Source organism: Miniopterus schreibersii (assembly GCF_964146895.1).
Source record: "Miniopterus schreibersii genome assembly, chromosome: 11".
NCBI classification, from domain to species: Eukaryota; Metazoa; Chordata; class Mammalia; order Chiroptera; family Miniopteridae; genus Miniopterus; species Miniopterus schreibersii.
In genome coordinates this window covers 5989965-6017451 of record NC_138111.1, presented here as the reverse complement: position 1 = coordinate 6017451, position 27487 = coordinate 5989965, and the positions used below count along the sequence as shown (strand labels likewise).

Below are 27487 nucleotides of genomic sequence, written 5' to 3'. Positions count from 1 at the left end.
CAAGAAGCTGTTTCTCTAGCACCTGTGTGGAGCTCAAGGGCCTGTGCCCAGTGAGCCAGGAGAACAGGCCCTCCAGGGGGAGGCTGCCTTGCTCACTGATCTGTGTTCCTTTTCCAGGCAGTAGTGAGAGCTCAGAGTTTAGTGAAGAGATGTCTTCAGGGCTGGAAAGGTGAGTGTGGCCTCAGCTTGGCCTCCCTCCCAGGGGAGGTGCTCGGGCCCTGGGGAGCTGGAGACAGCTCCAAGCAGGGACCAGCCCCCAACCTCACCCCACTGGCCCAGCCTGGTGAGGCTGCTCTGTGGCTCCTCAGGTCAGCTTGGCTCAGGGGCAGGACCAAATGAGGGAGGGGTGGGGTGGGGGTCCCAGCCCCATGTTCTGAGCAGCCCCTCATCACCTGGTCCAGAGTGAGCCCAGGAACCTGAGGCCAGCTCCTCTTCCTCAGGCCAAGCAGCTGAGGAGACCTGGGAGCATATTTGTTCTGAAATGTAGGTTCTTGAAACCAGAAGCCTGAGAACAGGCCTCATCTGCAGACGGGCATGTGGCTCCGCCTGGTGGGGTCTGAGAGTTTTGCACCCACATGGCCTCAGCCTTGGGCTGCACCCAGCACGCTGGGCAGTGGTGACAGCAAAGTGGATCCCTCTGCCCAAGTTCGGCTCCCTGCGGGGACCTCTCTGCCTGGGGAATCGGGCCTCCTGTTCAGGAACTCACCCTCGGCACCCACTCCACATCTTGCTGCTTTCTCAGTGCCAGGTGCCATGTGGGCCCTGGGAAGACAGGGACCCTATGAATGGTGAGCTCCATGGCCATGGCGCTGCCAGAGGCCTAGGGCATCGTGGCGACTTTGAGGGGAGGCAGGGAGAAACCCAGTGACGCAGAAAGTTGTGAGAGGCAGGTTTGCACCGTCCCTCAGATTGGCCCTCCACTAATGTGTGGGGGCCCGTGTGCACAGACAGGCACACGCACACAGTTACACACACACTGACGTCCTCTCGCACATGTGGGTGAACATACCCACACACGTACGTTCACACACATGCATACCTCACACAGATATACACCACACACACACTAGCACACACATACACGTACTCACACTCTTCCTCTGGTGCTGAGCCTCCTGTCCCCTCAGTCCCCATAAACAGAAAATGGCCAGAGAGAGGAGGATCCCACCCAGCAAGTCCTCACCGGCCACGAGGATGAAATAGGCGATAAGTGACCTTTGTTGAGCATTCCCTGGGTGCCCGGCACTGTCCTGGTCTCACCAGGTCCGCGAGCACTTCTACACAATGCTTAGTCAGTGTCCCCATTTTATGCGTGTGGACAGCAGGGCTCAGGGAGGTGGCGTGACCCGGCTTGCTTTGCACTCTGCTGGGGCAAAGCTGCTGCGGACTCATGTCTTCCTGACCACTGAGCCCACCTGTCCACCACTTTCTCAGGCCTCGTCCAAGGCCATTGTGACAGCTACGGGCACTGGCCCCTTGTCGGTCAGTCAGTCTGTCCTTGTGAAACCCCAGATGGAGGGCAGGAAGTGAGGAGCAGCAAGGCCCTCCCTCTGTCCCTGCTCTAGGACCCCTGGAGGGGCATTTGCTCTGTTCTCACTCTCTGGGGCAGGCGAACCCCACTGCCCGCCCCTGGGGCCACCTCAACAGTGGCATGAGACCAGGCAGGCCCCAGGGGGAGACTGCAGACCTGCTGAGAAAAAGCTTGGTTCTTCTCAGCACCAGTCAGAGGACTCTGGGCGACCCTGAGGAAGAGGCTTACAGGCAATCCAGCGTCCCCCTGGCCACAGGCCAAGGGGACATCGAGTGGGAAACAGGCACGGTGCCAAGATCTTAAATATCATCCAAACCTGGACTATCCATTGGCTCCTTCTTTCTTCCCTCCCTCCCTTCCTTCTCTTCCCTCCCTTCCCTCCCTTCCCTCCCTCATTCATTCACTCATTCATTTATTCAATACGAATTTATTAAGCAACTGCTCCCTGTCAGACACCACCCTGAGAGGAACACTCTAAGGAAGGGAGTGAGGCGTCCCTTCCACTGTCCCCATGGACTTCACTGGAAGTAGGGACTGTGGATGTTGCACCAAGCTGACCTTGAGCAAGCTCCAGGCTCCTCAGCAGTGAAAGGAGGAAGGGGCTGTTTCAGCCAGGCCCACCAGTAAAGATAGCAGGTGCTTCTTTATGCCCCTGGCGAGGTGATAGTTAAGCAGAAGCCCAAGGACATTTGGTGAGTAGGACACAGTGGGCTCTCAAGGGGGTTCTGGGGCCTGAGGAGGCCGTGAGGCCTGAGTTGTGTACCAGGATGGGAGAGATGGCCTGGGAGTGCTTGGAGTCTTTAAGAGTCACCGCAGGAGAGGTGGGCTTCAGGATGTATCCTGGTTTCTGAAGTCCCTAGTGTACCTCGCAGTGAGAGGTCACAGCCTGGCTCTGGACACAGCCTGCAGCGCTGGGAGGGGCCTGTGGTCAGGACTGCAGCTGTCTCAGTGGCCTTGGGCCTGTCTCTCAATCTCTCTGAGCCTCAGGTCCCTCAGCCTTGCAGGGAGAATGCTCACAAGAAATAGCACATAAGTGGAGGTGCTCCATTTGAGAAGCTTCCTTGGGGATTTTTATGAATTTCACTCTGTAGGTACCTCTTGTCAGCAAGCAAGTGATTGGGGACATTGCCCAAAGGAGAGTGGGTGACTCATAGGCAGTAGAAGTCCTTTAACAAGTACTGCTGGAGAGATGCCCCGGGGCCAGCGGGACTCGGGGTGGCAGCTTTCTGTCTGCAGATGAGGGTGAATCATCAGGAAGCAGCCGCATGGGACGGCTCCCCACCCAGGTTTGCTGGAGTCGGGGGACACTGTTGATGAACAGCCTCACCTGGGCCCTTGCACAGGTCCACTCCTACCACGGCTCCGTGCACTTGAGATAGAAGAATGGGGATTCCTTTTTCTGCTAAGACAAGATTACTGAGGCCTCAGTGTGAATATTGTCCAAGACTTTTCCCTGCCCCCCAACCTCCTACACCAGTAACAGGGACTCAGGGTTAAATAATGAAATTTAACCCCCTAGATACCTGCCAGCTAAGGTGTACCTAGAAAACTCTCAAGGGGAGACGTCTTGAAGGCCTGTCTTGGCTAGCCTGAATTCTCATGGTGCTGTTGGCTCTAGCAGGACCCTGGCTGAGTCCCCCTCATTCTCCCTTTTCCTAGTGTCGTGACCTTGGGCAAGTTCCTCCACCTCTCCAAACCTTGGAGTCCTTGTCTATAGGTGGGGATAATAGTCCCCACCTCACAGTGTTGTTTGCTTAACAAGATAATGAATGGGGATTGCTGAGTTCATTACCTGCCACCCATCATCCCTTCCTCCTTGTCACCCGCCATCCCACTGTCCCACCGTCCCTCCGCCCATCATCCTATCACCGTCATCATCACTGTCTTGCACACCCTTTGGGATGGAGGTGTCTACTTGGCTGCCAGCCCACATCCTCCCCAGACCAGACTTGCCCTGAGCAGGGTGTCGACTACAGCCCTCCCCCCTGCCACCCCCAAGACCCGTCCCTGGGAGGGAACAGTAAATGGGCTCCCTGGGGTACATGCTGTTCAGCCACATGTTCCCAGCATGATGCCGGGAAAGGTGCCTGTGGTTCTGGATGGGGAACCCCCCCATGACACTCAGAGAAATTCTGTGATTTCTGGAATTTTCTTCAGATACCACTGCCCAATCATTTTGCATTTTGTGGCCCTGAACATTCAAATGACAGATCTTCTCAAATCAGGGAAGGGATCGGCTTGTCCCTGGCTCCCCTGTGCTGATGTTAGGTTGCCTGGCCCAGCCAGAGCTGCCCCACCATCATACCCTCCTCCAGCTCTGCAGGGCCCACCTTGGGAGGGAAAGCTGGCCACTGCAGCCCTGACTCCATTCTCCTGCGAGCTGATCTCGGGGAGGAGTCACCATCCCACTGCCTTTCAAGGCCGGGTCACTCCCCAGTCTCCAGGGGGAGCTGGCTCTGACTTTCCCCACCTGGAGCAGCTTGACTGACATGGGCCCTCCATTCACACAGGAAAGCCAGCCTTTCTTTCTGAGCACTTGTGTCTCCATCCCTGAGGACAGGCCAGTGGGGTGGGACAGGTGGCTTCACCTCCTTGAGCCTCAGTTTCCTTTTCTATGACAGGGTGAGAACGGTGCCCCCTCCTGGAGTTGGGAGGCATGGTGTGTGAAGGCACTTAATTGTCTCATGGTTAGGAGTCCATCAACAGCAGCTGCTCTTTAGTGCCAGGAAGCCAAAGCCACCAGAAAAACACTCCATCGGGGAAGCCCAGGGACCGGGCAGCCGGGAGCTGGCCCCACCCCAGGAGACCCAGGGCCTAAGTGTGTGGCCATCCAGCCTCACCCACACAGACAAAGCCCACCCAGCAGGAGCTGCAGCTGATACAGACAAGAAGTGGGGCCTCCGGAGAAGAATGCCAGGCAGCTGCCCACACAGGGCTGCTCCAAACCTGGGCCCAGTCCCCAGGGCAGACTCCACGTCAGCAGGCACCTTAGCCTCTCCCCACCCTGAAAGGTAGGGGAGGAGCTTGGGCTATAGGGTCAGACAAACCTGGGTCCAGATCCTGGCTAACTGGGTTCACATCTCTGCCAAGTGTCCTCATATCACCGAGCCTCAGTTTCCCCATTCTGGGGAGCCTAATTGTGCTTGAACAAAGCTCCAGTGAGAGGCGTAGTGCATGGCCTGGTGCATCAGAGTGTTCACTCACTAGTGACTCCTCCGCGAGCCCCCCAGCGACCCTGCCAGCCCAGTGCCTTGGGCAGCCCCTCACGCCTTCAGGGAGAACACAGAAAGACTGCTCGCAAGGCTAGACCTGTTGGAAGATGCTGATGTAAAGCTCGCCATCGACACATGTCCGTCCTGCCACATCTGTTAGGTATGTAGCCATGGACCGTCTTGAGAAGGGGACAGAATGAAGGAGAGAAGGTGGCAGCACCCACCCCATCGCCCCGTCTGAGGAAGTACTGGTGATCGCAGACAGTCCACTATTGTCGCACATTTTCCTGGGTACCTGGGAAAGAAGACTTCTGAGAAGAAAGGTTGAGAGAAGGAGCCAGAAGATCCAGCTCAGGGAAGGGAGGGTCCATCTCTGGCTCCACATCAGCAGAGGCTCAGCTCAGCGGGAATTCAGACTGAATGAGGAGACTCCTGTGCATGAAGGACGACACCACAGCCAAGTTCATTCTCATAAGAAATCCCCGGGTGTGGCTGGGAGGAGAGCAACCCTGGAGGCGGTCTGTGAGCGAGCCCCCTGAGCAGCCGGCTTACGGCCCCACTCACAGGGTGGTGACATGTCGCGGTGTGACGGCCATTGTAAGGTGCTCGACAGTGTTGCCAGTCACAATGAAGTACCAAAGCTTTTCAGAAATTAGAGCAGATTCATCATTTTCTGTAGCGCATCCCATCCACTCACTTCATTGCAAGCCTCTCAAGGAAATAATTACCTGGAGACCTGGGGACTTGCAGGGATGGAGACCTGGGGCTATTTGTTCACTGGCCTGGCAGCTCAGATGTGCCCAGAGGTGCTTGAACCATGACCGAGGAAGCAGCGGGAAGAGTTGGGGTTGGGGCTTCCTGAGCTAATGACCACAGTCTGAGATGCTCTTGCCTCCTGCAGATTATCTGGTCTTCCCAGCCTGTTGCTAAAACTCAACCTTTTTCCTCCAAAGCAGGGGACGTCTCTATGCCACGCTGGGGCCCAACTGGCGGGTTCCAGTTCGGAATTCTCCCAGAACCCGGAGCTGCGTCTACAGGTATTCATTCATGTGTCTGTCTGACAAAGAGCTATAGGGTGCATGTTGGATGCCAAGCTCCGTGCTAGAGGCTGTGAGTGAGATGGACATGGCCACTGCCTCAGTCCACGAGCTGCTGCTACAGGAGAGAGAGGAATGGAACAAAATCACAGGTGCCCGTGGTCCCAGAGAAGGGGGTGCTCTGGGAGGGGAGAGCAGGGAAAGCCTCCCTGGAAAAAAGTATGGAAGAGAGAGGAATTAAGCGGACAAAATAAAGGGAGGGGAGGCAGAGAGTTATAAGAGTGTCCCCAGGCAAAGGGACAGTCCACTGGGCCTTGAGGCAAGAAGAGCAGGGTCATTCCGTATGAAGGAAAGTCAGGAAAGATGGGGAAAGGATGTGAAATGAAGCTGGAAAGGTGTGCGGAGCCACATCCCGCAGGGGCGTTAGGATGGTGGCCTCGGGCAATAGAGGCGTTGGGGGGGAGGGGAGAGGGCATGACCCGGTCACCCAGGCTGAGTGTGGAGAGCACATGGGAGGAAGGCAAGAGCGGATTCTGGGAGGCCAGTGTTGAGCGTGGGCAGTGGGTCAGAGGCAGATCAAGTTCCCTGTACGTTGGGGGAGTGGGGTGGCTGGGACGGACATTGCAGGGGTAGAGGGGTAAGAGAAGAAAACCCCTAGGTTTCTGGCTCAAGCAGCCAGGTGGGTGGTGGTGCTGTTCCCTGGGATGGAGCGAAGAGCAGCCTGGGGGAAGGCGCCGGCTGAGGGAGGTGTCTGTGGGGGCTGCCTCCCCAGTGAGCAGAAGCTTCTGCTGTCTGAGATGGAGCTTAGGAGAGACGTCTGGGCTGGTGCTGCACTGGGTCGTCTGCACCCATAGGTGGCACCTGAACCCCCCCTCCGCCCAGGCAGAGGGTGAGATAGGAACCCTGAGGAAGAGGCGCAGGTCTTGGCAGTGTGTGGGTCCCCTCTGCTCCTTTCCCACTTCCCCCCCACCTCGCCCACTTCCTCCATGCTCCTCCCAGGCTCCTGCCAACACAAAAAGGAGGGTCTGCGTAGTCCTCAAGCTCCCCACGTGTAGAGGAGGCCCACAGACTGAGCCCAGGAGGAAGCCGGTGGTCAGGATAGGGTGTGGGTGCTCCTAGGGGCCTGGTTTGGTCACCAAACATAGGGCTTGCAGCACTCAGATAGATGAGGGGGGTCAGAGTTCCCAGATGTGGGTGAGCCCAGGGCTACCTTCCTTCATGCTCTCTGTCGCCTTGGGGCCCTCCTGTCCCTGGCCATGCCCCAGCACTGGTGAGTTCTCCAGTCTGTGGCAACATCATGGATCCCAGTGACTGAGAGGGTCCTGCCCTCAGCTCCTCCGGGCAGTGTATGACTGGTGGTCTCCCCTTAGCCCCACCGGCCCGTGCATCTGTACGCTGGGAAGCTCGGCCGCAGTGCCCACCATGGAGGGGCCTTTACGAAGGAAAACTCTGCTCAAGGAAGGACGGAAGCCCGCAGTAAGTGCACACACACCTTGGTTGGGAGGCAGCATGGACCTCAGCGAGGGGCCTGGGCTCCGGATACCAGCCAACCAGGGTTCCAGCCCAGGCTCTGCCACTGAGTGGGTGAGGAACTCAGTTTCTCCATCTGTAAATTATGTCGTAAAGGACTTGGCAAGACGTCATGGGCACACAGTGAGCGTGCAGAGAACAGGAGCTAGACGGTTATCTTGAGGATGAATGGAAGCCTGGAGACCTGGGGAATTAGCGTGAATACTGCCCCTGAGAAGGGCAGCATGGCCTGGATATTCCCAGATCCAGTCCCCCCCCGCCCCCTCAGCATCATAAAACAAGTCACAAGACAGGGACAAGGAATCAGGAGGCCTTTCAGGCTCTACCACTAGCCCCAGGTCACCCGGGCTGGACCCAGATGTCACTGGCCCCATGACCTCCACCCATGGCAGGGCCTCAGTCCCTTCAAAGGCCTCTCTGTTATTTCCACCCACCGCAAGCTGCCTGCAAATCTGTCTGAGCTGCGTCTCCAGGCAGCATCTGCTTGCATCTACTCTGCCTTCCTCTCCTGCTCTGGCCCCTGCCCACCTGTCCACTGCCCATGGAGCCATTTGGAGATGCTCCTCCTACCGACACCCATGAGTATGCCAGGGCCCTAGTCCAGGTGCAGCCTCCAGACTGTCCCCTATCTTCTGGTGCCAGGTGGTTCATGGGGGAGGAGTCTGCACCCCAGCCCTGGGCCACACTACCCCTGGACCCGAGTGTCACAAAGCATCCTGTGACATGGGGCCCTGTATCTAGCCTGTTGTACTGACCTGCCGGCCTCTCTCCCGTTCCCAGAGTTCAGGCCCCAGCCACTCTGAGGCCAGAGCAGGACAGTGTTTTCCCAAACGCTGGTTTCCCGATAGGGAACGATGAGATCAGTTCGGGAGGTCCTGACCCGTTTTTTTGAGTAGAATAGAGAATAATGGAGTTCCTTACACTGAGTAAAGGCAGGTGTTCGACATGCATACGCACGCGTGTTATACTCACCTGTGGGCGTCCGCGGGCGGTCTGACAGCGCTGCTTTCGCCGGGTGTGTGGGGCCTGGTCGGCTGTGCTGCAGAGCAGGCAGCCCCTGTGCGCTCAGCGCTCTTCCTCCTAAGGCGGGCCATTTGCTTCGCCTGTGCAGAACCGGAAAGCCACTGAAGGGATTTTCCCCAAACCAAAGAGCCGGGCCCTGAACGGCCAGTGCCAGCCTTCATGCCTAGAGAAACGGAGCCCATGCCCACAGCTCGGCCCTGCGGGTTTCCCACCTCTAACCATAAATTCTTCAAAAGCGGCGCCATTCAATCCCTGCCAGAGCTCCCTGTCGCAGGCATTGTGGTCCTTCTAGCTGAGGTTTACCATATCTGTGTTTTTAAAATGTTTTCCCCCAGGACATTCTTGGGCCCACGTCCCCTGAACCACATAGAAATTATGCCTTGGCACTGCCCTAGACCAGGTGGAAAAGGAAGGGCTCTGAGTGAAGGAGCGGAGGGGGGGTAGGGCTTAGGGCTGAGGGGCTCAGAGGCACTGGTGAGGACAGTCGCCTCCTCTAGATCCCGGTGGAGGTGGCATCGAGGGGTGTGTGGGGCCCGGGATTGACTGGGAGGAGGGGCTGGGTTTGTACTCAGGCAGCCGGGGGCTCTGCTGCCGCCACTCTCGGTGCTGTCACTCAGCCTCCCCTTCCTGTGCAGCTGTCCTCATGGACCAGGTACTGGGTCATTCTCTCAGGATCCACCCTCCTGTACTATGGAGCCAAGTCCTTGCGGGGCACAGACAGAAAACACGTAAGTCCGCGAAAGGCCTCTCCGTGCGGGGACTTTACCTCTTGTCAACAGCAGGGAGTGGGGGGGGGGGAAGGCGGGGGGGGGGGCCTGAGTGGCCCGGGCCAGCCTTCCGTGGGGAAGGAGGGTGTGAGCCTCCTGCTCCCGCTGCTCTCCTCCAGTATAAATCCACACCTGGCAAAAAGGTCTCCATTGCGGGCTGGATGGTACAGCTGCCCGACGACCCTGAGCACCCGGACATCTTCCAGCTGAATAACCCAGACAGAGGTAGGCAGTGGGCGGAGCTGGTGCCGGCAGCCCCTCGACCGTGTGTCCCCTTCTGCTAAATGTGCACCTTGAAGCGACAGGGACTGCTGAGGTGCAGCTTTCCTTTTGCTTTAGGTTCTGATGTTCTCAGGCTCCCTCACTAGCCCACGGAAGCTGCTTAGATCGTGGTCGCTGTGTCCACTGAGCAGTGCACATGGCATGTGGCTGCAGGAATCCTTTTTGTGGCCTCACCTGTGACTGCCGGGGCCCATCACCCCTGGAGTCTCAGGCTCTTAGAATAAATGACATAATGCTGGAGGAGGCAGCAACCGTGTGGCTAGAAGGGTCTTGGTCCTGGGAGATTTCAGGGACACCCCAGATATTACTGGTGCCATGAGACTCCGGCAGTGTCCTGACCCAAGGCCAGCTCAGAGAAGAACCCTTTTACAAAAGCTCCCAGCTCCTCTGGGTTCTGTCCTTACCCCTTGGCCACGCTAGGAAGAAGGGAAGGTTCTGGGCACCATGTTGTCCAGGAGCCCTGTCTGCACTGTTGTTCAGAACAGGTCAGCTTGTCTCCTTGGCAGCCGTGTCACATGACACAGCCCCAGTGTGGCCCAGGCCTTGGATTCTAAACTCCTAGAATAATCACAATATCTGTGATTTTATCCCTGAGAGAAACCACAGGCGTCTTGGTGGCACGCAGTGTCGCAGACATTTCAGAGTGCCGCTCATGCGCACCTCTCTGCGCCACGGTGCAGCTTCAGACCCGCTGGTTCTTGTAGCTGTGCTCTACTGAAGTGGCACGTGCAGAACTGCACCACCTGTTTGCTTTTTAGTAGTTTGATCCCTGTGTTTCAGTATTGATTCCCCTAGTATTATATTTTACCCATTTGAAAACATTATTCTGTCAGGGTCCACAGGTTTCACCAGAGTCAAAGGCACCATGGCCCCAAAAAACAGTTAAGAGCCCTGATCCAAAGAGCCAGCCTGGAAACACAAGGGGGGGCGCTCCTCCTCAGCAAGCCCCGGGCTCTGACCTTCCTCAGTTTAGTTACCGATGTCTGCGTTATCTTCATGTCTCAGTCACAGGCAGACCCTCTTCTGTGACCCACTTCTTAACTAGTGGTTTCTCCACCCATCAGGCAATGTTTACAAGTTCCAGACTGGTTCCCGGTTTCATGCGATACTGTGGCACAAGCATTTGGACGATGCATGTAAAAGCAACAGGCCTCAGGTAAAGTCACCAAAATCCTGCTTGTCACCTGAAATACCCTCTCAACCCTTGGAGCTGAGGGTGCTTAGAAAACAGGGCTCCCTCCTCCCCTCAGAGCCTCTCAGCTGGGCTCTCTGGCATTTTCTTGTGATCGGCCTTTTCCCAAAAGACAGGGCACCCCTGCTCGGCTTATGGCAAAGCCCAGCTTCAGGCCAGAACTTTGAGTCTCATCCCTTTGTTCTGCGCACTAAAGGAAACCCACAGAAATATCCATCAGAGCCAGTTAGGCCGCAGCATCTCTTTAGATCTTCCCCCCAAAAATTTATCCATAGGAATACTCCAGACTGACTAACTGGCTTCCTGGCCCCCACAATCCTTGGAAGAATAATAATAATAATAATAATAATAATAATAATAATAGCAGCTAGCATGCTGAGAGCCAGCCGTGGCAGCTGATGAACAGGGCTCTGGCTCGGCTCCCTCCCCCACCACACCCATCACACCCGGGACGGGCAATTTTCAGCCGGTGTGCCACAAGAATTCTTTAAACATGCAGTGCCTATTTAGTCAGGGACTCTGGCCTCTCTTCCCTTAGACTGTCAAATAGAACAATGACGCCAGCCAACACAACAGTAGCCGTCCAGTGTGCTTGGATCAAAATCATGCCTATTTTTTGTCAGATTGGCAAGAAATATATTTTCTGGTGTGCCGCAGAATTTTAGTAATTAGTTTATGTGTGCATGAGATGAAAATCGCTGCATTAAACAAATGTAAGTGCCCGTCTACACAATGGAGAGACCAGGGGTTTTGTTTTTGGTGGCCAGTCACCTTAAGATGATGCCAAGTGAACAAGGCATTAGGGCTTGAACAAGGCTGGTGCCACCTCAGGTCACATTAAAAGAGAAAGAAGTCCTGACCTTCCCCATGCTGGTCACACCGTGCATGTCTGGGACCCCTCAGAGGCCCTGAGTGACCTGTGAGCAGGAGGCTGGAGTGGCTCTGGGTCTAACAGGGACTGGCAGCCCTGAGGTGGGCCCCCAGGAGAGTGGGGGAGGGGAGAGAACAGGGCCTTTCTGTGGGGCACCAGCCAGGAGCACCAATGGTCGCCCTGAACGAGAGCCCATTTAGGGCAGCTGAGCGTGGCAGCAGGGTCACAGCAGGTAGCAGGGAACTGGGTCAAACCCAGGTGGCAGAGCAGGTGTTTGGTCAGAAGGACAAATGGGTTGGATTTCATGTGTGGCAAATGTGGGGTGCCACGGAAAGGTTTTGCTACTTTTCAGTATTTTGTCCAATTTTTAGACCTAGGGGAGGAAGACGTTTTATTTTTCTACTCTTTTCCCGTTTTATTTCTAATTTACTTTCAACCAAGTAGTCCCGCTCTGTGCTGTATATAGTAATAGTAATAAGACGTTGGCTACAACCGACTGCTCCAAAGCTGAGGGTTATTTCAGCAAGCCACAGTCCTTCCAGTCCTCCCCAGTGGTGGCAACAAGGGGGGCGCGAGGACGGCCACAGAGATGCATCCGCGCCCTGGGAAGCCCCCGAGACTGAGATTGGTTTTCTTTTGGGGGGAGTTGCATTTCTTAAAGTTGTTTGTACTAACATTTAAACGTCATAACCCCATAACTCCCAGTTTGTTTGTTTTCCATTCCTGTGAATTGTTAGCACTTGTTTTGATTCCTTAATGTATTGTCTGGGGTACATTTTTTAAAACATTTTTTTACAAATAGAACCGTAGCTATATATTCTCTTCTGTGACCTGCTTTTCTCCTGCAGTGTGTTCCTAAGATTCATCTGTGTCCATGTGTATCATTTTCATTCATTTACTGTACCCATTTTTTAAAATCAATTCTGTGAGTGATCCCCGAGGTAGATTTCCTGCTTTTTGCTGTTTGGAGCAGAGCTGCCCTCCCACCCTTGTGACGGTCTCCTGGTGAGGGCGGTGCGCCTTTCCAGCTCATCACCTGCCCACACTGACACCAAGATGGATTCGTTGTTGATGAGATTGCTTCTCATCAGATCTCCTGGAATCCCCTGGGCACTGTGCGGGGAGGAGGCCTGGGGCTTGCTAGTAGCTTCAAGGGGAGGGGGTAACACCGTGACCTTGGGGGGGTGGTCCCCCAGTAAAGGGAGCTGGGATCATATCCTGGGGATATAGCTATGGGGAAGTCTTGGGGTTCCTGATCTCCCCAAACCTACTCCTTGTGCTTCCACCTGCCAGTCTTGCCACCCCTACCCCCATTCCTGCAGGATCTGTGACTTCTCAGTTTTATCTGGACCCAGGGAGAGTGGTTGAGAGCATGGGCCCTGGTGTCTTAGCCCTGCCACTTACTGGCTGTGCACCTCACCTTGCTAAGCCCGTCTCCTCATCTCTATGTGGGGATGCTTCCAGTACCTGCCTCACGGGATTGTTGGGAGGACTCGAGGACATGATGCATATGAGGTGTTCAGAGCAGTGCCTGGCAGCAGTCACTTCACAGTGGCAGTGTTCACTATTTCTGTGCCCTCTCCCCACCTGACCTCATTCACAGACTCACTGGGCAAGGCCTGGTCCCATCCTTTAGGGACCACTGCTCGTCCCCATCTGAGAGGTTGGGACTTTGACAAAGGCTGAGCTTTCTCTTCTAGGTACCTGCAAACCTTATGTCATTTGAATAAGTCTCTGCAGGACTTGGCGTGACTTCAGAAGCTTCTGGGAGCCCTGCCTGGGACTGGTGGTGAGCGCAGGTCCTGGGCACAGGCCACTGGCCAGGGTGCTGGAGACTCACAGCTGGACTCTAGGGGACGGGGCCTGTGGCCTCACAGTCCAGAGGCCCCACCGGTGCAGGATCTGCCACCAATCCCCAGCGACTCTCCTGACACTCATTCAGCAGCTACACTCCATGCTCCCTCTCTGGGCCCTCGTCCGTCCGCCAGCTGCTGCTGCGACTAGAGAGCATTTGGCCCACGTTGGGTCCCCAGTGCTTTCTCCTGCACAAAGGAGTGGACAGTGTTGCCCTGCATGAGGGGCCAGAGAGCAGGAACAGGTTGTGGAACTGGCTCTACACCCCAAGTGCATGGGGTTGCTCAGGGCCCCCTCAGATTTTGTACAATCCGAAGCGTCCTCTGCGCGTGCGTGCCGTGTACGTGTGCATGCGAACGAGTGTGAACTCTTCGAGAAACATGCATTTTGGCACAAGACTCGTGACATCCAACACTTCATTGGCTTTGAGGCCCTGCTTTAACCTTTAGTGACAGCCTTGTCCACCAAGGAAGGTCAGAGTGAGAGCCCAGATCCCCCGTGTTAAGGGTCCCTCGCATTCTTTTACTGTAAACAAACGATGCCTTAAATCGTGTCTTGTTTTCTGTTCCTATGGGTGCTATTCATCTGGAAGGCTGCTTCCGGGCCCGGGTCCCTTCCAGGTCATGTGGTGTCAGCTCTTCCGAGACAGGACCTGGCTTCAGGACTATGGACTGGGCCCCTGCCTGCTTGCTCCTCCCACCCCTCTCCTGCAGGGCCTGAAGGCCCCTCTTCCCATGCCCACTCCCTGCCAGGATGGAAAGCTGTGCCACGCCTCCTAGCTCCCCAGAAGCAGCTCGGAGGCGGCCATGCTCACTGCGAGTGGCTGCACCAACCTCTCCCTGCAGGCAGAGGCTTCTGCTCCCTCATCTCACCCCTTTGCCTCCACTGCCAGAGCAGGGCCCACTGGGAGTCCTGATTACACTGGGGAGCTGAGTGATACTGAGGCCTTAAGCTCCCACAGTATTTCCCCCCAACCCAGTCACCAGCAAGTTTTCCATCATCCAAGTCCAAAGGCACAATTGTTGATGACCATGGTGACAAGAGAACCAAGCCCTGGGGAGTGACGGCCCAAGCTCTGCATTCAGTTAAGAGCTCGGCACATGAGCAACATCCTTTATCTGTCATATTTTTAAGTGACTTTTATTTTGCACAAATACATTTTTATTCAAAATAACTAATAAAAACTAACTTTATTTATGGTAGCTTTGTCACCGTAGCTCCTCTCTTCCTACCCCCCCTCTTTCTCTCTCTCTCATCTGGGTGTCCTAATTGTGAGGGGGAAACCCTAAAATGCTGTTCTGAAAGAAACGGAATTTCTGGTCCTTGTTGCTATCGGGGCCTCATGGCTCACGTGGATCAGACATCAAACCACCGCAACAGTTTCCAGACAAGATGCTTCAAAGCAGCATCTTAACCAAGAAACTGTAACAGGTCAGTTTCAAAACAACTAAAGTAGCCACCACTGTATTTTGATCAAATGGTGACAACTTTCCTAAAAATTTGAATGAATTGGTGAGGAAAGATGTTGTCATCAGGATCTTATTTTGTGGGGGGGCCTTACTGTGCTCATTCACTAACCCTCCTTCGGAGCAAAGTCGAAAGTACTTTCATGCCAGGAGAAACGGCAGACAGTAAAAGCGAGGCCATCACGCCTTAGCCACTGGTGCTTTGCCCGCCTACCCACAGCTGGGGTCCGGTGCATGCACCTGATTCACAGCCAGGTCTATTCAAATTAGCATCTGAAATCTAAAAGCTGAATGAAGGCACCAAACACCCCAAAAACCTCTCACCAGAACCACTCAGTGTTAACTCTCACCTACATTCAGTCTCATCCTGCCTGTTAATTTTTACAAAGTCTTAAGTGTGGATGAATGCGCACGACTGGAACGTCAGCTACGTATTTTCCTTGTATTTCTCCATTCTTCAGTTGTCCTGGGTTTTCTCACATGAAATATTACACATGCCGATCCAACAACCTCAGAATTTCGGGCTCCACTAAATCAGATCATTTTCTGCCCTTTACAAATTTTTCTTCTCTCTTACAAATGTTTCCTTCTGGGCCTAATTTGAAACAGCACAATTGCAGTTCTTTCCAAAGTGTTCAGTCTTTTCACTAATTGAGACTGATCCCCCATCCCCTCCTAGAACTATTTTTAGGTTGGATTCTTGAAGAATCTTTTTAGACCTCATTGGCCAAGTCTGTGTAAAACTGGTACTAACCTTGAGCTACCAGAAGAGTCCTGAGACAAGCTGAGAGACGCTGGGCTCTCCCAGCAGGGCCTCAGGCCAAGCTCACGAGTGAAGGAAGATTGTCTTCCCGGTGTCGCTTTGCCCCTCAAGCTGCAGGTGAGGAGGCCCGCAGGCTGGGACGGAAGGAGCAAGGCTCAAGTCCCAGAGGGGGAAAGTCCACAGGCGGGTTCTCACCCTGGAGGGAAACGTTTCTGGTTTTTGCTCTTTGACTGTCCATAGTGCACAAATGTTTGTGAAACCATTGTAGGTGGTATGTCTTGCATGCATATGCTGTATCTTTTATTTTAAGCAAACAGATCATGACACCCCGAAAGGAAAATTGTGGGATGCCGTTTACTAACTGGAGTATAGGTATCATTACCATGCCCCTCACCCCTTCCTGGGAGTGTTTTTCACTCCTTTCAGTTGACTTTTTGAAACTCAAGGTCAGCCAAGTGTGTCCTGATGACTGAAATACCCCCGGGAGGACTGGTTTGATGGACAGCAGTAGCAGTATTGCTGAGCGTGCCCGGTGAGAGCGCGTGGCCTCTCCTTCCCTGAAGAAGCCCGTTCGTCACCCTGCCCCACCGTGGATCCTAAAGAGGAAGATACTTAAAAAGATTCTACTGGGAAAGAACCCACTCTCCTTGCCAACTGAGTTTATAAAGCGTTTCTGTTCTTGCCAAGATGGCCAGTATTTCTTTCATCGTCTTCCTCCCACCTCCGAAGCCCAAGACATGTATCTTTGAGGATGCCGTCTTCCAGGCGGACCGTGGCCCGTGAAAGTGGGAAGCCATTTGCAAGCAGGGTCTGCCTTCATTTCACAGGTGGCATCTGCAGCTCCTACCCACATCACTGATGCTTATGACCAGGCAAACATGGCCAAAAACACAACCTATTTTTAGTGACTTCGTAAATGACTTTATTCAGCCCGTATCATACTGACATGTTGGGCGATTTCATGTTTAAAAAAGAAAAAAACGAGATTCTCTGCAGAGCCACCCGTTCACTCATTCATTCGTTCACATCTCCAGTGAGTGCTTCCTGTGTGCCAGGCTCTCCCGGATGTAAATGGCTGAGAACAGGACAGACCAGTCCCTGCCCCCAGGAGCTGACCGCTCAAAGAACAAATAATCCTCACACTGCATCTCCTCTGGCAAGACCCTGCCTGTCTCCCAGCACTGAGTACAAGCCCTGTGCAGACTCCTCCAGAGACGCTTCTAGAGGCTCAGCCGACTGAACAGCCAGCCTCTTGATCTGAGAGTCCAGTGCAGTGACTGGATGGAGTTGCCGTCCCAGGCACTGGTCGGTGCAGAACAGGCAGGGCAGAGCCGGGGCTGGGCACACAGAGGACCCCAAGGTGGAATGAGAGCAGGGCCAGCATGGTCACAGTATTTACTTCATAGGTTTTTTGGTTTTAATTTCATGTTAAACATAAGTACAGCATGAGTGAGAGCTGCATCTCTTGAGCGTTGAGAATTTGCACCGTGGACCACCTCACAGGCTGCACAAGTGAGTGGACACCAGAGGCAGCCCGAAGTCCCTGCTCGCAGCAGCGACACCATGGAGCATCTGTCCCTTCTATAACCACTAATCTCTTTACCCATTTCTGAATGACTGAGACCATTTGGTAATGAAACGATAGTAATTAATTTATTAGTATGGTATGACCTTTAAATAAATTTTGTGCCAAAATGCATGGTTTTTCACTTAGCATTCAAAATGTTGCGTAGAGAGTATTTTAAGTATCCATTTCTTATGTATTCTTCAAAATAAGTTGAAAATCAGTTTCTACATTTTAATTCATTTCTTGTTGAATCTGTCCCCCTCTCCCCGGCTGTCTTCCCCAGCACACTCCCTGCATGCAGTTGTGTAAGGACTTTCTCTAATTTCTGTGAAGTGTCTCACCCGCAGTAACACTGAACATCAGCCCTTTGCGATTCTTTAGATTTTTGGTGAAGTATTTTGTTACCTCAGTCTTGTATCAAGTTGCTGTATTTTTCAGCTTGTTACACTGATAATTGTTTCACTAATTAAATACTTTAATGTACAAACATCTTTGTTTACTTTGAAATTAAATGTGTTTTCCAATGAATATTGCTCAATTTATTAAGGTCACGTGTATTTCACTTCGTAAACAGTTGCTGTGCCAGATACAGACATGAAGGAGGCGTGGGGCGCTCAGGGCCCAGTTAAGAGTTATTAGAACATAAATGACATATGGGAGCAGTGGCCTCAGGAAGGACAGAGTCAGTGCTGTGGACACTCGGGGAGGGAGGTGGGGGATCTGGGGATGCTTTAGAGGACAGTGGACATTTGGAGATTGATTTCTAAGATCTGAACACATGGAGGGTGGAGAAGGCAGAGAGACAGACGGCAGGAAGAGCAGGAGGAGGTTGGGAAAGGCAGCCGGCCCAGTCTCACTAAGTAAAGGATTTGGGGGAGGAATGGGATCCAAGTCTGAAAAGATATGTTGGGGCAAATTCATGATGTTAAGCGAAAGCCAGAAACCCTCTCTAGCTTGCTTAAGAGAAAGCGGGACCATCTTACACCGAGGGGAGGCTGTCTTACAAGGGTCCGGTGGGAGCCCGAGGGGAGGACCGAGGTGGAGTCTCAAGGGGCCGGAAGGAGAAAAGGAAGGCCCTGCATCTTTCCCTCTCCCCTCCATTCTCTCTCCAGACTGGCTTCTCTGCTGGAAGGTGCAGCAAGCAAAGGAGTCCTGGGAAAGCTAGTTACTGAGGCAGTGTGCACCAGGGAGGGACGTGATCCAAGTTGATCATGAGAGCCCCTGGCCCTCCCTGCCTCAGTTTCCCAGCTAGTGCCTTCCAGAGCTGCAGTAGCCGATTCTCCAAGCACAAGCTCACCACCCCAGTTCCAGGCCAGCATGGCCACGCCTCCCTAGCCAAGACGAGCCCTCTACCTGAGGGAGCCTAGTTCACCTCCTCCTCACAATTCAGATGGCACAGTAACCCCCAGCTCTACCCAGATGGGGTCACTGCCCTCAGCCCCAGTGTAGTGCCCAAGGGCTCTGAGGCCGTCGCATTTGACTTGGGGAGGAGGTGAAGGCGGTGGAGGGTGTTGGTAGTCACACAACTGGAAAGTGATGCGGTCAAGACTTGAACCCACCGCTGGCAGCCGGCAAAGCTCAAGCCCCTCAGGCCCACTGCGTCAGGCGCCGCAAACGACCGCCAGGGGACAGCAGCACCTCCTCCTGGTAGTGGGGAGCTCCGGAGCTCGCGCACAGTGCGGTAGAATGCCTGCCGCTTTAGCATCGGAGGCGGGCACGGTACCCGGGCGCTCGGGGAGCCAGCAGAGGAAACGGGATGGGCGGGGCCACGGCGTGGGCGGGGCCAGGTCGGGGCGGGGCCTGGGGCGGGGCTGAGGGCAGAGCCCCGTCCCCCGCCGGGTTGAGGTGGGCGGCTAGAGTGAGCCCGGCAGTCCGGGGGCTTTGGAGAGAAAAGGGGGACCGTGCCTGTGGGCGAGGCACGGGGACGGGCGGCCTCCACAGGAGACGGTGCTACATTAAAATCGGAGGAGCGACGCCCCAGGGAGCCGACCCTCGGGGTGAGGGCGGGGGCCGCGCGTGGCAGGTGGGCGGGGCCTGCGTCAGAGCTGAGGGGCAGGAGGGGCGGGGCCGTGGGCCTTAAAGAGCTGAGGCCGGGGTGGGCGTTTCATGGGTGTAGGCTGAGCAGAGGTGCTGCGAGCCAGCCCCGCCAACCGAGAGGGACCGGCGCGGGATGGGCGTGGCTAGAGTGCGGGGCGGGGACGGGCTGGGGCCTTGGCCCGGCTGAGGAGCGTGGAGTGGGCCAGGCTGAAGTTCGGGGGGTGGGGAGGCCGGGGCGGGGCCTGGAGCTCTCCGAGGGGCAGGGAGTGGGAGGGGCCAAGGTTTGGGGCGGGGCCTGGGCCCGGCTGAGGAGCGAGGAGTGGACTGGGCTGAAGTTCGGGGCGGGTCAGGGGCGGGGCCTAGGCCCGGCGGAGGCGCGCGGGGCGGGGCGTGGGCTGCGGCGCGTGAGCCGAGCGGCCCGCCGAGCCCCGCCGAAGCCCGAGCCCACCCGAGTGCGCCCGAGCCCGCGGTCCCCGCCCGGGGCGATGGAGCCGGAGCTCGGTGGGGAGGCTGCTGCGCTCCTGCGGCAGAGGAGGGCGGCGCTGCGGCGCAGGGGGTGCAGCTTCGAGAGCCCCAGGTACCGCGGCGGGGAGGGGTGCGGCCGGGAGGGGCGGACGCGGGGCGGCCCCGTCGGGGGGGTGGCGGTGGCGGTCCGAGGGAACCCAGGGCCCGGAGGCGGCGGCGCGGCGAGGGGTCACTGGCGGTCTGAGGGTCTCGGGCGAGGAGCCTGGGCGGGGCGGCTGGGGCTGAGGGGACTGGGCCGCCTGAGCGGCCGGCGCGGGAGGGGTCGCCCCAGAGAAGAACCTGGCGAGCGTCGGGAAGCCCGACCGGACGAGCCCCCGGCCAAGCGTCGGTTCTGTGGCAGGCCCCGCGCGAAGCCGCGGCTCCCGGCGGGCTTGGGGCTGTGGAGAACGTGCCCCGCCGGCCTCTTGTAAATCGCTCAAGGACAAGGTCGGGAAATAGCTCTGCCGAAGTCCGAGGAAGGTCTCCCTTTTCCCGGCAGCCGCGCCGCGCCGCCCCAGACCCCGGCCGGCGGCAGCCTCCCCGCCGGCGCTCGGCGGGTAACGCACACCTGCTGCCTCGCGGCCCCGCCCATCCTGGCGCGGCGGGGCCCCGGCACCCCCGCAGGTGGGGCCCCTGGGGCCCGGCTGACCCGCGGACCCCCTTCCTCGGCGGCCGGCGTGCCTGCCCCTCCTGGCCCCCTTCCTCAGGCCTGGGGAGCTCTCCCGAGACGTTCGGCTCCTTCTCCAACCTGGCGCCCCGCCCGCAGACACGCCCTCCCCCGCCGGCTCGGCGGCGCTCCCCGCGCTCGGCAGACCCGTTCCCTCAGAGCCCTTTCTGAACTTAGAGCGCCTTCTCCGCTCCAGCGGCGCTAAAGTTGGCGCTGCCATTTTTCAGCCCCCGCGCGGCGCCCTCTGACCCGGACCCCAGCTGGATGACTGGAGCAGCATCCTCTAGGCGACTCCAGCAGCCTGCCCACTAGACCTCCCGTCTTTATCCTTCCTGCTCTCCAGTCTACACCCGCACTGGCCGCCGGAGGGGTCTTACCCAAACCCTCAGCTGTGCCCCTCTGCTGCCTAAGCCCCCCCCCCCATCTCCCACCTGCCACCAGCAGCTCTGCATCTCCCACAGCAGCGCCGGGTACTGCGGTAGGGAACAAGGAGGAAGATAGGAGGTAGGACTCCCGTCCTGGCCGAGGCCCAAAGAGGGTTCAACTGCCAGGCTAGGAAACAAACCAGGATCCTTGCTGTGAGATGTGAGGTCCTTGCACCCTTGCCTCACTCTTGCTCCCGCAGTTGCTGGGTGAGAGTATAAGCATCGTGCCGACAGGGATCATTGCCATCCCGCGCACTGCTCTGTCCCCAGAACCTGGCTCAGGTCTGGCCCATCACGGACCTTTACTCTCTGTCGCATGAGTTAATGCCTGACCAGCTGGTAATTCCCTTACGCTGTCTCTTTCTCACTGGTGCCTTTACTCATGTCACGCTCCTTTCCCTACTTGGAAGAGCCTTTTCTTTGCTTGTTGGATAATGACTCCCCCTCCCCCTTTGGGAAGACATCCCTGAACCCCAGGCTGACCTCTGTGCTGTATCAACAACGTATGTGCCTATCTGCTCTGCCATGGTGTGTAATTACCTGGGTAATAGTCTCCCTGGCTCTACTGGGAGAACCAAGTACGGTGTCTGCTCTTCTGGAGAAAGTGTACCAAGAGATGAGGCTGAAGAGAGGAGCCCAGAGATGGGTCCAGACTGGATGCAGGTGTGAGGAGGAATGTTTCCATCAGTACTGTCCAGTAGAACTTTCAGGTCATTCCATGACCTGTGCTGTCTGATACCATAGCCACTGGCCACCTGTGGCTATGGAGCACTTGAAATGTGGCTAATGCAACTAAGAAACGGAATTTTAAATTTTATGTAACTTTTTTTTTTTTAATTGATTTCAGAAAGAGAAAGGGAAAGGGAGAGAGAGATAGGAACATCAATGATGAGAGTCATTGATCAGCTGCCTCCTGCACACCCCCAACTGGGGATCGAGCCTGCAGCTGGGGCATGTGCCCTGATGGAGAATCAAGCCGTGACCTCCTGGTTCATAGGTCATTGCTCAACCACTGAGCCACATTGGAAAAAATTTATTTAACTTTAATTTAAATTTAAGTAGCCATATATGACTAATATTTACAAAATTGGACAGCACCAAATAGAAAAATTTATTTTCTTCCTCTGAATTCTCACTGTTACCACCCATCCTTTGTCCTTATAGCCTCACCCCTGAAAGACTAAATGACTTCTTGGTCTCCAGAGGTCTTTTCTCTATTTAACACTCCATGATATCATCGTATACACCCTAGAAATAATGATTACCACTTCTATGACGATAAAAGTAATTTATGTATATTGGAGGACAGTTAACTTATCCTTTATTATTGTAATGCAGTTTATTGCCAGTTTTTCACTTTTACCAAAGAGACACTGAATCCATGTGCATTATCCTGTGTATAAAGAGGTAATAGCTTCCGTAAGATAAATTCATAGAAATGATGGGGTTTATTGGGTCCAAGAAAGTGACCATTTAGCATAATGTCAAATTGCCCACTAGGAAGTTGTACCAGCTCACAGTTCTCCCAAGAACATATAAATATGCCTGATTTTACTCATCTCATGCCAAGGCATTATCATTTATAAATATTGGCTTTGTTTTCATTTGAATTTCTTTAGTAGAGAGGTGAAACTTTTCTCATATTTATAATTTGTATTTCTTAATGAAATATACACATGCATTTTGTCCATTTTTCCTTTGGAATATTTATTTTTTTTCCTTATTGAATCGGAGCACTTTTTATTTGTTGAGGGAATTATTTTTTTTGTCAAATATGTAGCAGATATTTTCCGCAGTTCATTATTTGCCTTTTAACTTGGTTTATGGTATTTTTTGATAAAGTTTTTACTATCTTTTTAAAATATAGTCACATCTATTTATTCCTCCTCTTTGTGCTTGATTAGAAAAGACTTCTCTGACTTAAAACAAATCGGTGTCCATATAAAATTTCTCTTGTTGTTTTTAATCTATTAATCAAAATTGCCTTACTTTTAAGTGAGACCATTAAGCTACCTTCTATTGGACAGGCATTGTGGGCTCTTTGGGCCAACAGAAGAATCACCTGTGAAGCTTCTTAACTGTGCAAGCAGGTGGACCCCTACCCCAGGCCTATGTTCCAGAAAGCCCAGGGTGGTCCTAGGGTGTGTGGTTGCTCAGAAAGCTCTGTGGGTGAGTCTGAGGAGCAGCAGGGGTGTGGACCTCTCCTCATTTGTGGGCATGTTGCCAGATTAGCCTCCCTTACTCCATAGTCCTCACTTTTCACTTCCTATTGTATCAAATTTAAATGCCACTGCTTCATGTTTAGGGCCTTTCAGAGTCTGCTATAGCCACATTTACTCAATCATCTCATAGACGTCAGGAAATAAGCATTACTTTTATGATGGCAATTGTCTTTGCCAAGTATCCCATGTCAACGCTGATAACTGGCAAGCAGACACAGCACATAATGAATGTAAAGGAGCAGGGAGTGGCCCAGGTGTTAGACATCCAGGCAGGTAGCACTGAGAGAGACTAGCTGGGAAATCTGGAGGCCGTAGGGCAAGGCGCTTATGCTGTTGAACCAATTGTCCTAGATGTGTGTGTCCTGATTTTGTAGGAGGGCATATCACATAATGTTCAAGAACAAGGGCTTCGGAACGAGACAGACCTGGGTTCCAGTTTCTGTCCTTTCCCTTGCTGTGTGTGTGGCCTTGGACAAGTTGCTTAACCCCTCTGAGTCTTGTTTAACTCATTTAAAAAATGACAGTAACACCTGTCTCACAATATTGATGTGAGTTTTAAATGAATTGATTCATACAAAGTGCCAAGAACAGTGTCTGGCACAAATCATACTAAGTGGCAACTTTTATGGACAAAATGATTAACATTTATATGAAAGTTCTCCTCCTTTCCCTTCCCTTGCCTTGTGAAAATTCTAGCTTTGCCCATTCAATTTTTTTTCCTTCTCTGCCCTCAGAGCAAGGTCCTGCCTTGCTGTTTCGCATTTTTGAGCTGCAGATTTAGGAAGGAGGATTTAGGAGGGACTGAGGAGGAGGTTGGAGGTACACAAGGCACTGGTTAGGCCTGGCTGGAAAAAATTTTAGAGGGAGACTTAGAGGTGAGAGGTACAAAAACATCTACTTTGTATGAGGCAGGCCAATAGATCTCCCTATTGTTTTTGTTGCTTTAAGATATATTTCAGAAAAATAGATCTGTTATCTTTTGTGACTTTGTGATGGTCAAGAAATATAGTTAATGAGCCTGAGTTATTGTCAGTTGCTCTTCCATGGCTCAGCTGGGTCATTCTGGCTGCAACACTTCCCGGAGCCGATAAATGGGAGCCACAGCATTAACAGGGTTACGTATTAGTAGGATCCAGTTTGCAAGGTAGATCCTGAAGATCAAAGACTCTACACTGAATGGAACTCTAGGCATCGCTGAGGTCAGCCTCTCAGACAGTGGTTCACAGAGCGTGGTCTCTGGACCAGCAGCATCCACATGACCTGGAAATTTGTTGAAAATGCACATTCTCAAGCTCAAGCCCAAATCTACTCAGTTGGAATCTCTGGGATGGGGCTCAAGAAACTGTGGTTCCCAATCCTAACATACATGAGGCTCACTGGAAGGGCTTCACCTCCAGAGATTCACTGTGTCAGGGTGGGTCTATGAATTGTATTTCTAACAAGCTCACAAGTAATGCCAGTACTGCTGGCCCAGGGACATGCTTTGAAAACCACTCCATTAGGGTAATACAGGGATCTTTTTCCGACAACCCTTGCAGCTGGTCATCGCACTTCTAAGGGCAGGGAGCCCACTAACCTGCCCTGTTATCTTTGCCCAATCACAAAATCGAAGCTTGCCTCATCATACTTGTCACCCATCATTCACGATTCTGCTTGCATCACCATTTGCAATAGCAATGCCTGTGGTTCCGATTCTAGGTGAAAAGTGGAGGCTTGGACTGTGGGGTGCAGACTCATCAGTCAAATGTTCTTACTCATGGCTACCCAGTTATAATCACCACTGAACAGTTCTTCAGCCACAAGCAGGACTGGTAACTCATTGGCATCTTTCCTGATTGATGCCTTATCAGCTGATAAAATTTTTTAAAAGATTATCAAAAGCTATGAATGACAAGCCAAGGAGAATTATTGGTTCATACAATTGGCACATGCTAGGGTAAAGCAGGCTTTGGGAGAGGATCCATCCAGGTGCTCAAATAATGTCATCAGTAGTCTTTCTTCTTTTCTGGGTTGGCTTTCTTTTTTCCTGAGGTCTTTCCTCATGGAGGCAATGGAAGTTAATTATTCCAGGCTTACTTTCTACCAATGTACAATCCCAACAGAAAGACAGTGCCTCGTTCTCAGTGGTTCTAGAGCATGTCTCAGGATTAACATTTATTGGATCTCTTGGGTTCTGTGCTCATCCCTGAACCAATCATTTTGGCCAGACAGGGATAAAACACACTAATTGGCTGGGCCTGAGTCACATACCCAATCTAGAACTAAGGGGATAGATCACTTCCATCCACAAGAGACCAAGAGGTAGTGATTGTCCAAAGGAAAAATCATAGTACTGTTACCAAAAGGGGGGATGGATACTGGGTTGCCAAAAAAAGAAAAAGAAAAAGTGCCATTATATCTGAGAAGCTTTCCAAAATCCAGAACCCAGATGCCACCCAGAGCCATTGGGGTTTTTAAGTTCATATTGTTTTTAAGTTCTTATCATAAAAGACTACCTTAGTTGAGTGGTTAAATTATGCTTACTATGTTTAGCTACAGTGGGTGCAGAACCCTACATAGACAGAATATTGTGAATTACAAATGAAAACAACAGATTTTCTACTTTCCCAAATATTGCATCCTACATAGTGGCTCCCTTATTAGTAATGCACATAACCCACGCCTGTGAGAACAAATCTGATGCCAAGATAAATGCTTTCTTGTTCCTGAATCTGGTTTTCCAGGCCAGCCAGCGACAGAAGACAACAGTTACCACTTATGCACTGTGTTGCCTTCTTTTCTCCTTCCTTCTGTTTCTCCTGACTCATAGATTCTTAGATTCTTGTTTTGTATTGTTTTGTTTTTTTCCAGGAGACACATTTTTTCCAGGTACTTTTGTAAACAAGTATTTTAATGTGAGCTGTTTCCATAGTCTTCATTCTTGCACATTCTGCCATTATTTTTTGTTTGTGTCAGGCCGTACGTATTTAATCACAAATCTGCTGCCGTCAGTTTCCTTTTGGAGAAACAGCAGACTTCCTGGGAAGGACTATGAAGAGCTGTCTTGTTTCGGGCTGACATAATGGGCACTTAGGCCCACAGAAGAAAATTAATTTTCATATTATGTCTGTTCTCCTATGAGAAGGAAAAAAACCATCTTTTATGGCTCACTAAGAGGTTAAGTTAATACAAACCAGCTTCTTTTCTTGGAGGAAGACAGTAGTCAAATTAGCTTTGCTTTGGAAGGTTAATATGAGAAATTATGTTTCGTTGTCTGGTTTCCAGAGCTGAAGATCTGAACAGAGATGGAGTCTGAGAAATATAATGCTGTCAGAAAGTTATAAGGGACTTGGCCTCTATCGTGAGGCTCACTGCTGGTTTTCCTGGGGTGGGGTGGGGTGGGGTGGGGGGGAATCTAAAGCTGTGCGCAGGTGTGGAGGTGTGGGAAAACAAGGACCACGCATCTGGTTGTCTCTAGAGCTAGGAGCAATGTTAAAAATAATGAAGATAATTTACCTTTTTTTCTGTACTGTCTGAAACCTGGTGTGTATGTTGCACTTACAACACCTCAGTTCAGACTGGTCGCATGTTAAGTAGTTTGTGACTGCCATGTTGGACAGTGCAGGTGTGGACCTCCAGGTAGGAAATGTTTGAGGTTTTTGTTTTGCTCTTTAATGTGACTGTGAATCACAGTGAAGTAGGGAAAGGTAAAAAAAGGGGGTGCAGATAACAGGAGTCCTTAGGAAAAGGGAATCAGTAAATAAACTTTGTGAGCCAGGAAGAAGGACTCTGATTTGATGGACTTGGTTAACTGTTCATAGAAATCCCAAGTGAAATTTAGACTTTGAGACTTACATGAAGCCATTGTGTCATGGATACATGATGTCAGTAAAAATTTTTTTGAGGAAATTAGTATACATAAAGAGTTAAAAAACAGAGAGGGAATGATTTTTCCATGTCAATCGTTGCTGATAGGTCAAACAAAATGAAGCATGAAGAATTGGCCATTGGGTTTAGTGTCACGTGGTCACTAGTGGCCTTTGACAGAGCTGCTTCTGGGAAGAGTGAGGATGGTTGTCAGGCTCGCCGGCCTGGCTTCCAGAGCTCACGAAAGGCGAGGAATTGCAAGCTGAGTGTCGTCAACTCTGCAGGGACGGAAGGGATGTGAGTTGAAAAATTGTTCGTTTGGTTTGATTTTGTTTTGTTTCTTTATTGCTTTTGTTTTATAAAGATGTTTATATCTGATGGGAATGATCCAGTAAAGAGAAAATATTTCAGTAGTGGAGGGGGTATTTTACTTGAAAAAGAGGAAATTCACAGAGGATATAATAGCTGTTGTCCTACATTTAAAAAAGTGTCATGAAAAAGGAATTAGGCCCACTGTGTATGGCCCTCGGCTAGACCTAAAATCGCGGCAGGAATCAGGGGTAATAAACAGTCTTGGACTCAGTGCATGAAAGTACCTCCCAGCATTCAGTGCTCCCCAGCAGCGTGGCTTACTTCAGGATGCAGTAAAATTTTTATTACTGGAGATGTGAAAGCATCTAGAGGGTAGACG

General features: G+C 52.8%; 2 protein-coding genes across 12 annotated transcripts in view; both read left to right on the top strand.

Moving 5' to 3' along the window:
• The window catches only part of RALGPS1 (Ral GEF with PH domain and SH3 binding motif 1), a 247996-nt gene extending 230702 nt beyond the window's left edge, over nt 1-17294 (top strand). For 4 of the 9 annotated variants that reach the window (XM_081150876.1, XM_081150868.1, XM_081150870.1 and 1 more), the window contains exons 14-20: nt 118-169; nt 5697-5780; nt 7151-7256; nt 8969-9061; nt 9220-9325; nt 10447-10538; nt 13146-17294. In XM_081150876.1, coding sequence (XP_081007002.1) covers nt 118-169; nt 5697-5780; nt 7151-7256; nt 8969-9061; nt 9220-9325; nt 10447-10538; nt 13146-13175 — 563 coding nt within the window. In that variant the 3' untranslated portion in view covers nt 13176-17294. The remainder of the gene's footprint in view (nt 1-117; nt 170-5696; nt 5781-7150; nt 7257-8968; nt 9062-9219; nt 9326-10446; nt 10539-13145) is intronic. The other 5 variants (XM_081150873.1, XM_081150872.1, XM_081150871.1 and 2 more) reach the window with 4 other exon arrangements.
• A 2235-nt stretch (nt 17295-19529) lies between these two features.
• GARNL3 (GTPase activating Rap/RanGAP domain like 3) overlaps nt 19530-27487 on the top strand; it is a 94450-nt gene continuing 86492 nt past the window's right edge. The window contains exon 1 of one of the 3 annotated variants that reach the window (XM_081151354.1): nt 19530-19709. Coding sequence is in view for 1 of the 3 variants with exons in the window: in XM_081151351.1 (XP_081007477.1) it covers nt 19618-19709 (92 nt within the window). In the remaining 2 variants the exon portion in view is untranslated. The remainder of the gene's footprint in view (nt 19710-27487) is intronic. The other 2 variants (XM_081151351.1, XM_081151352.1) reach the window with 2 other exon arrangements.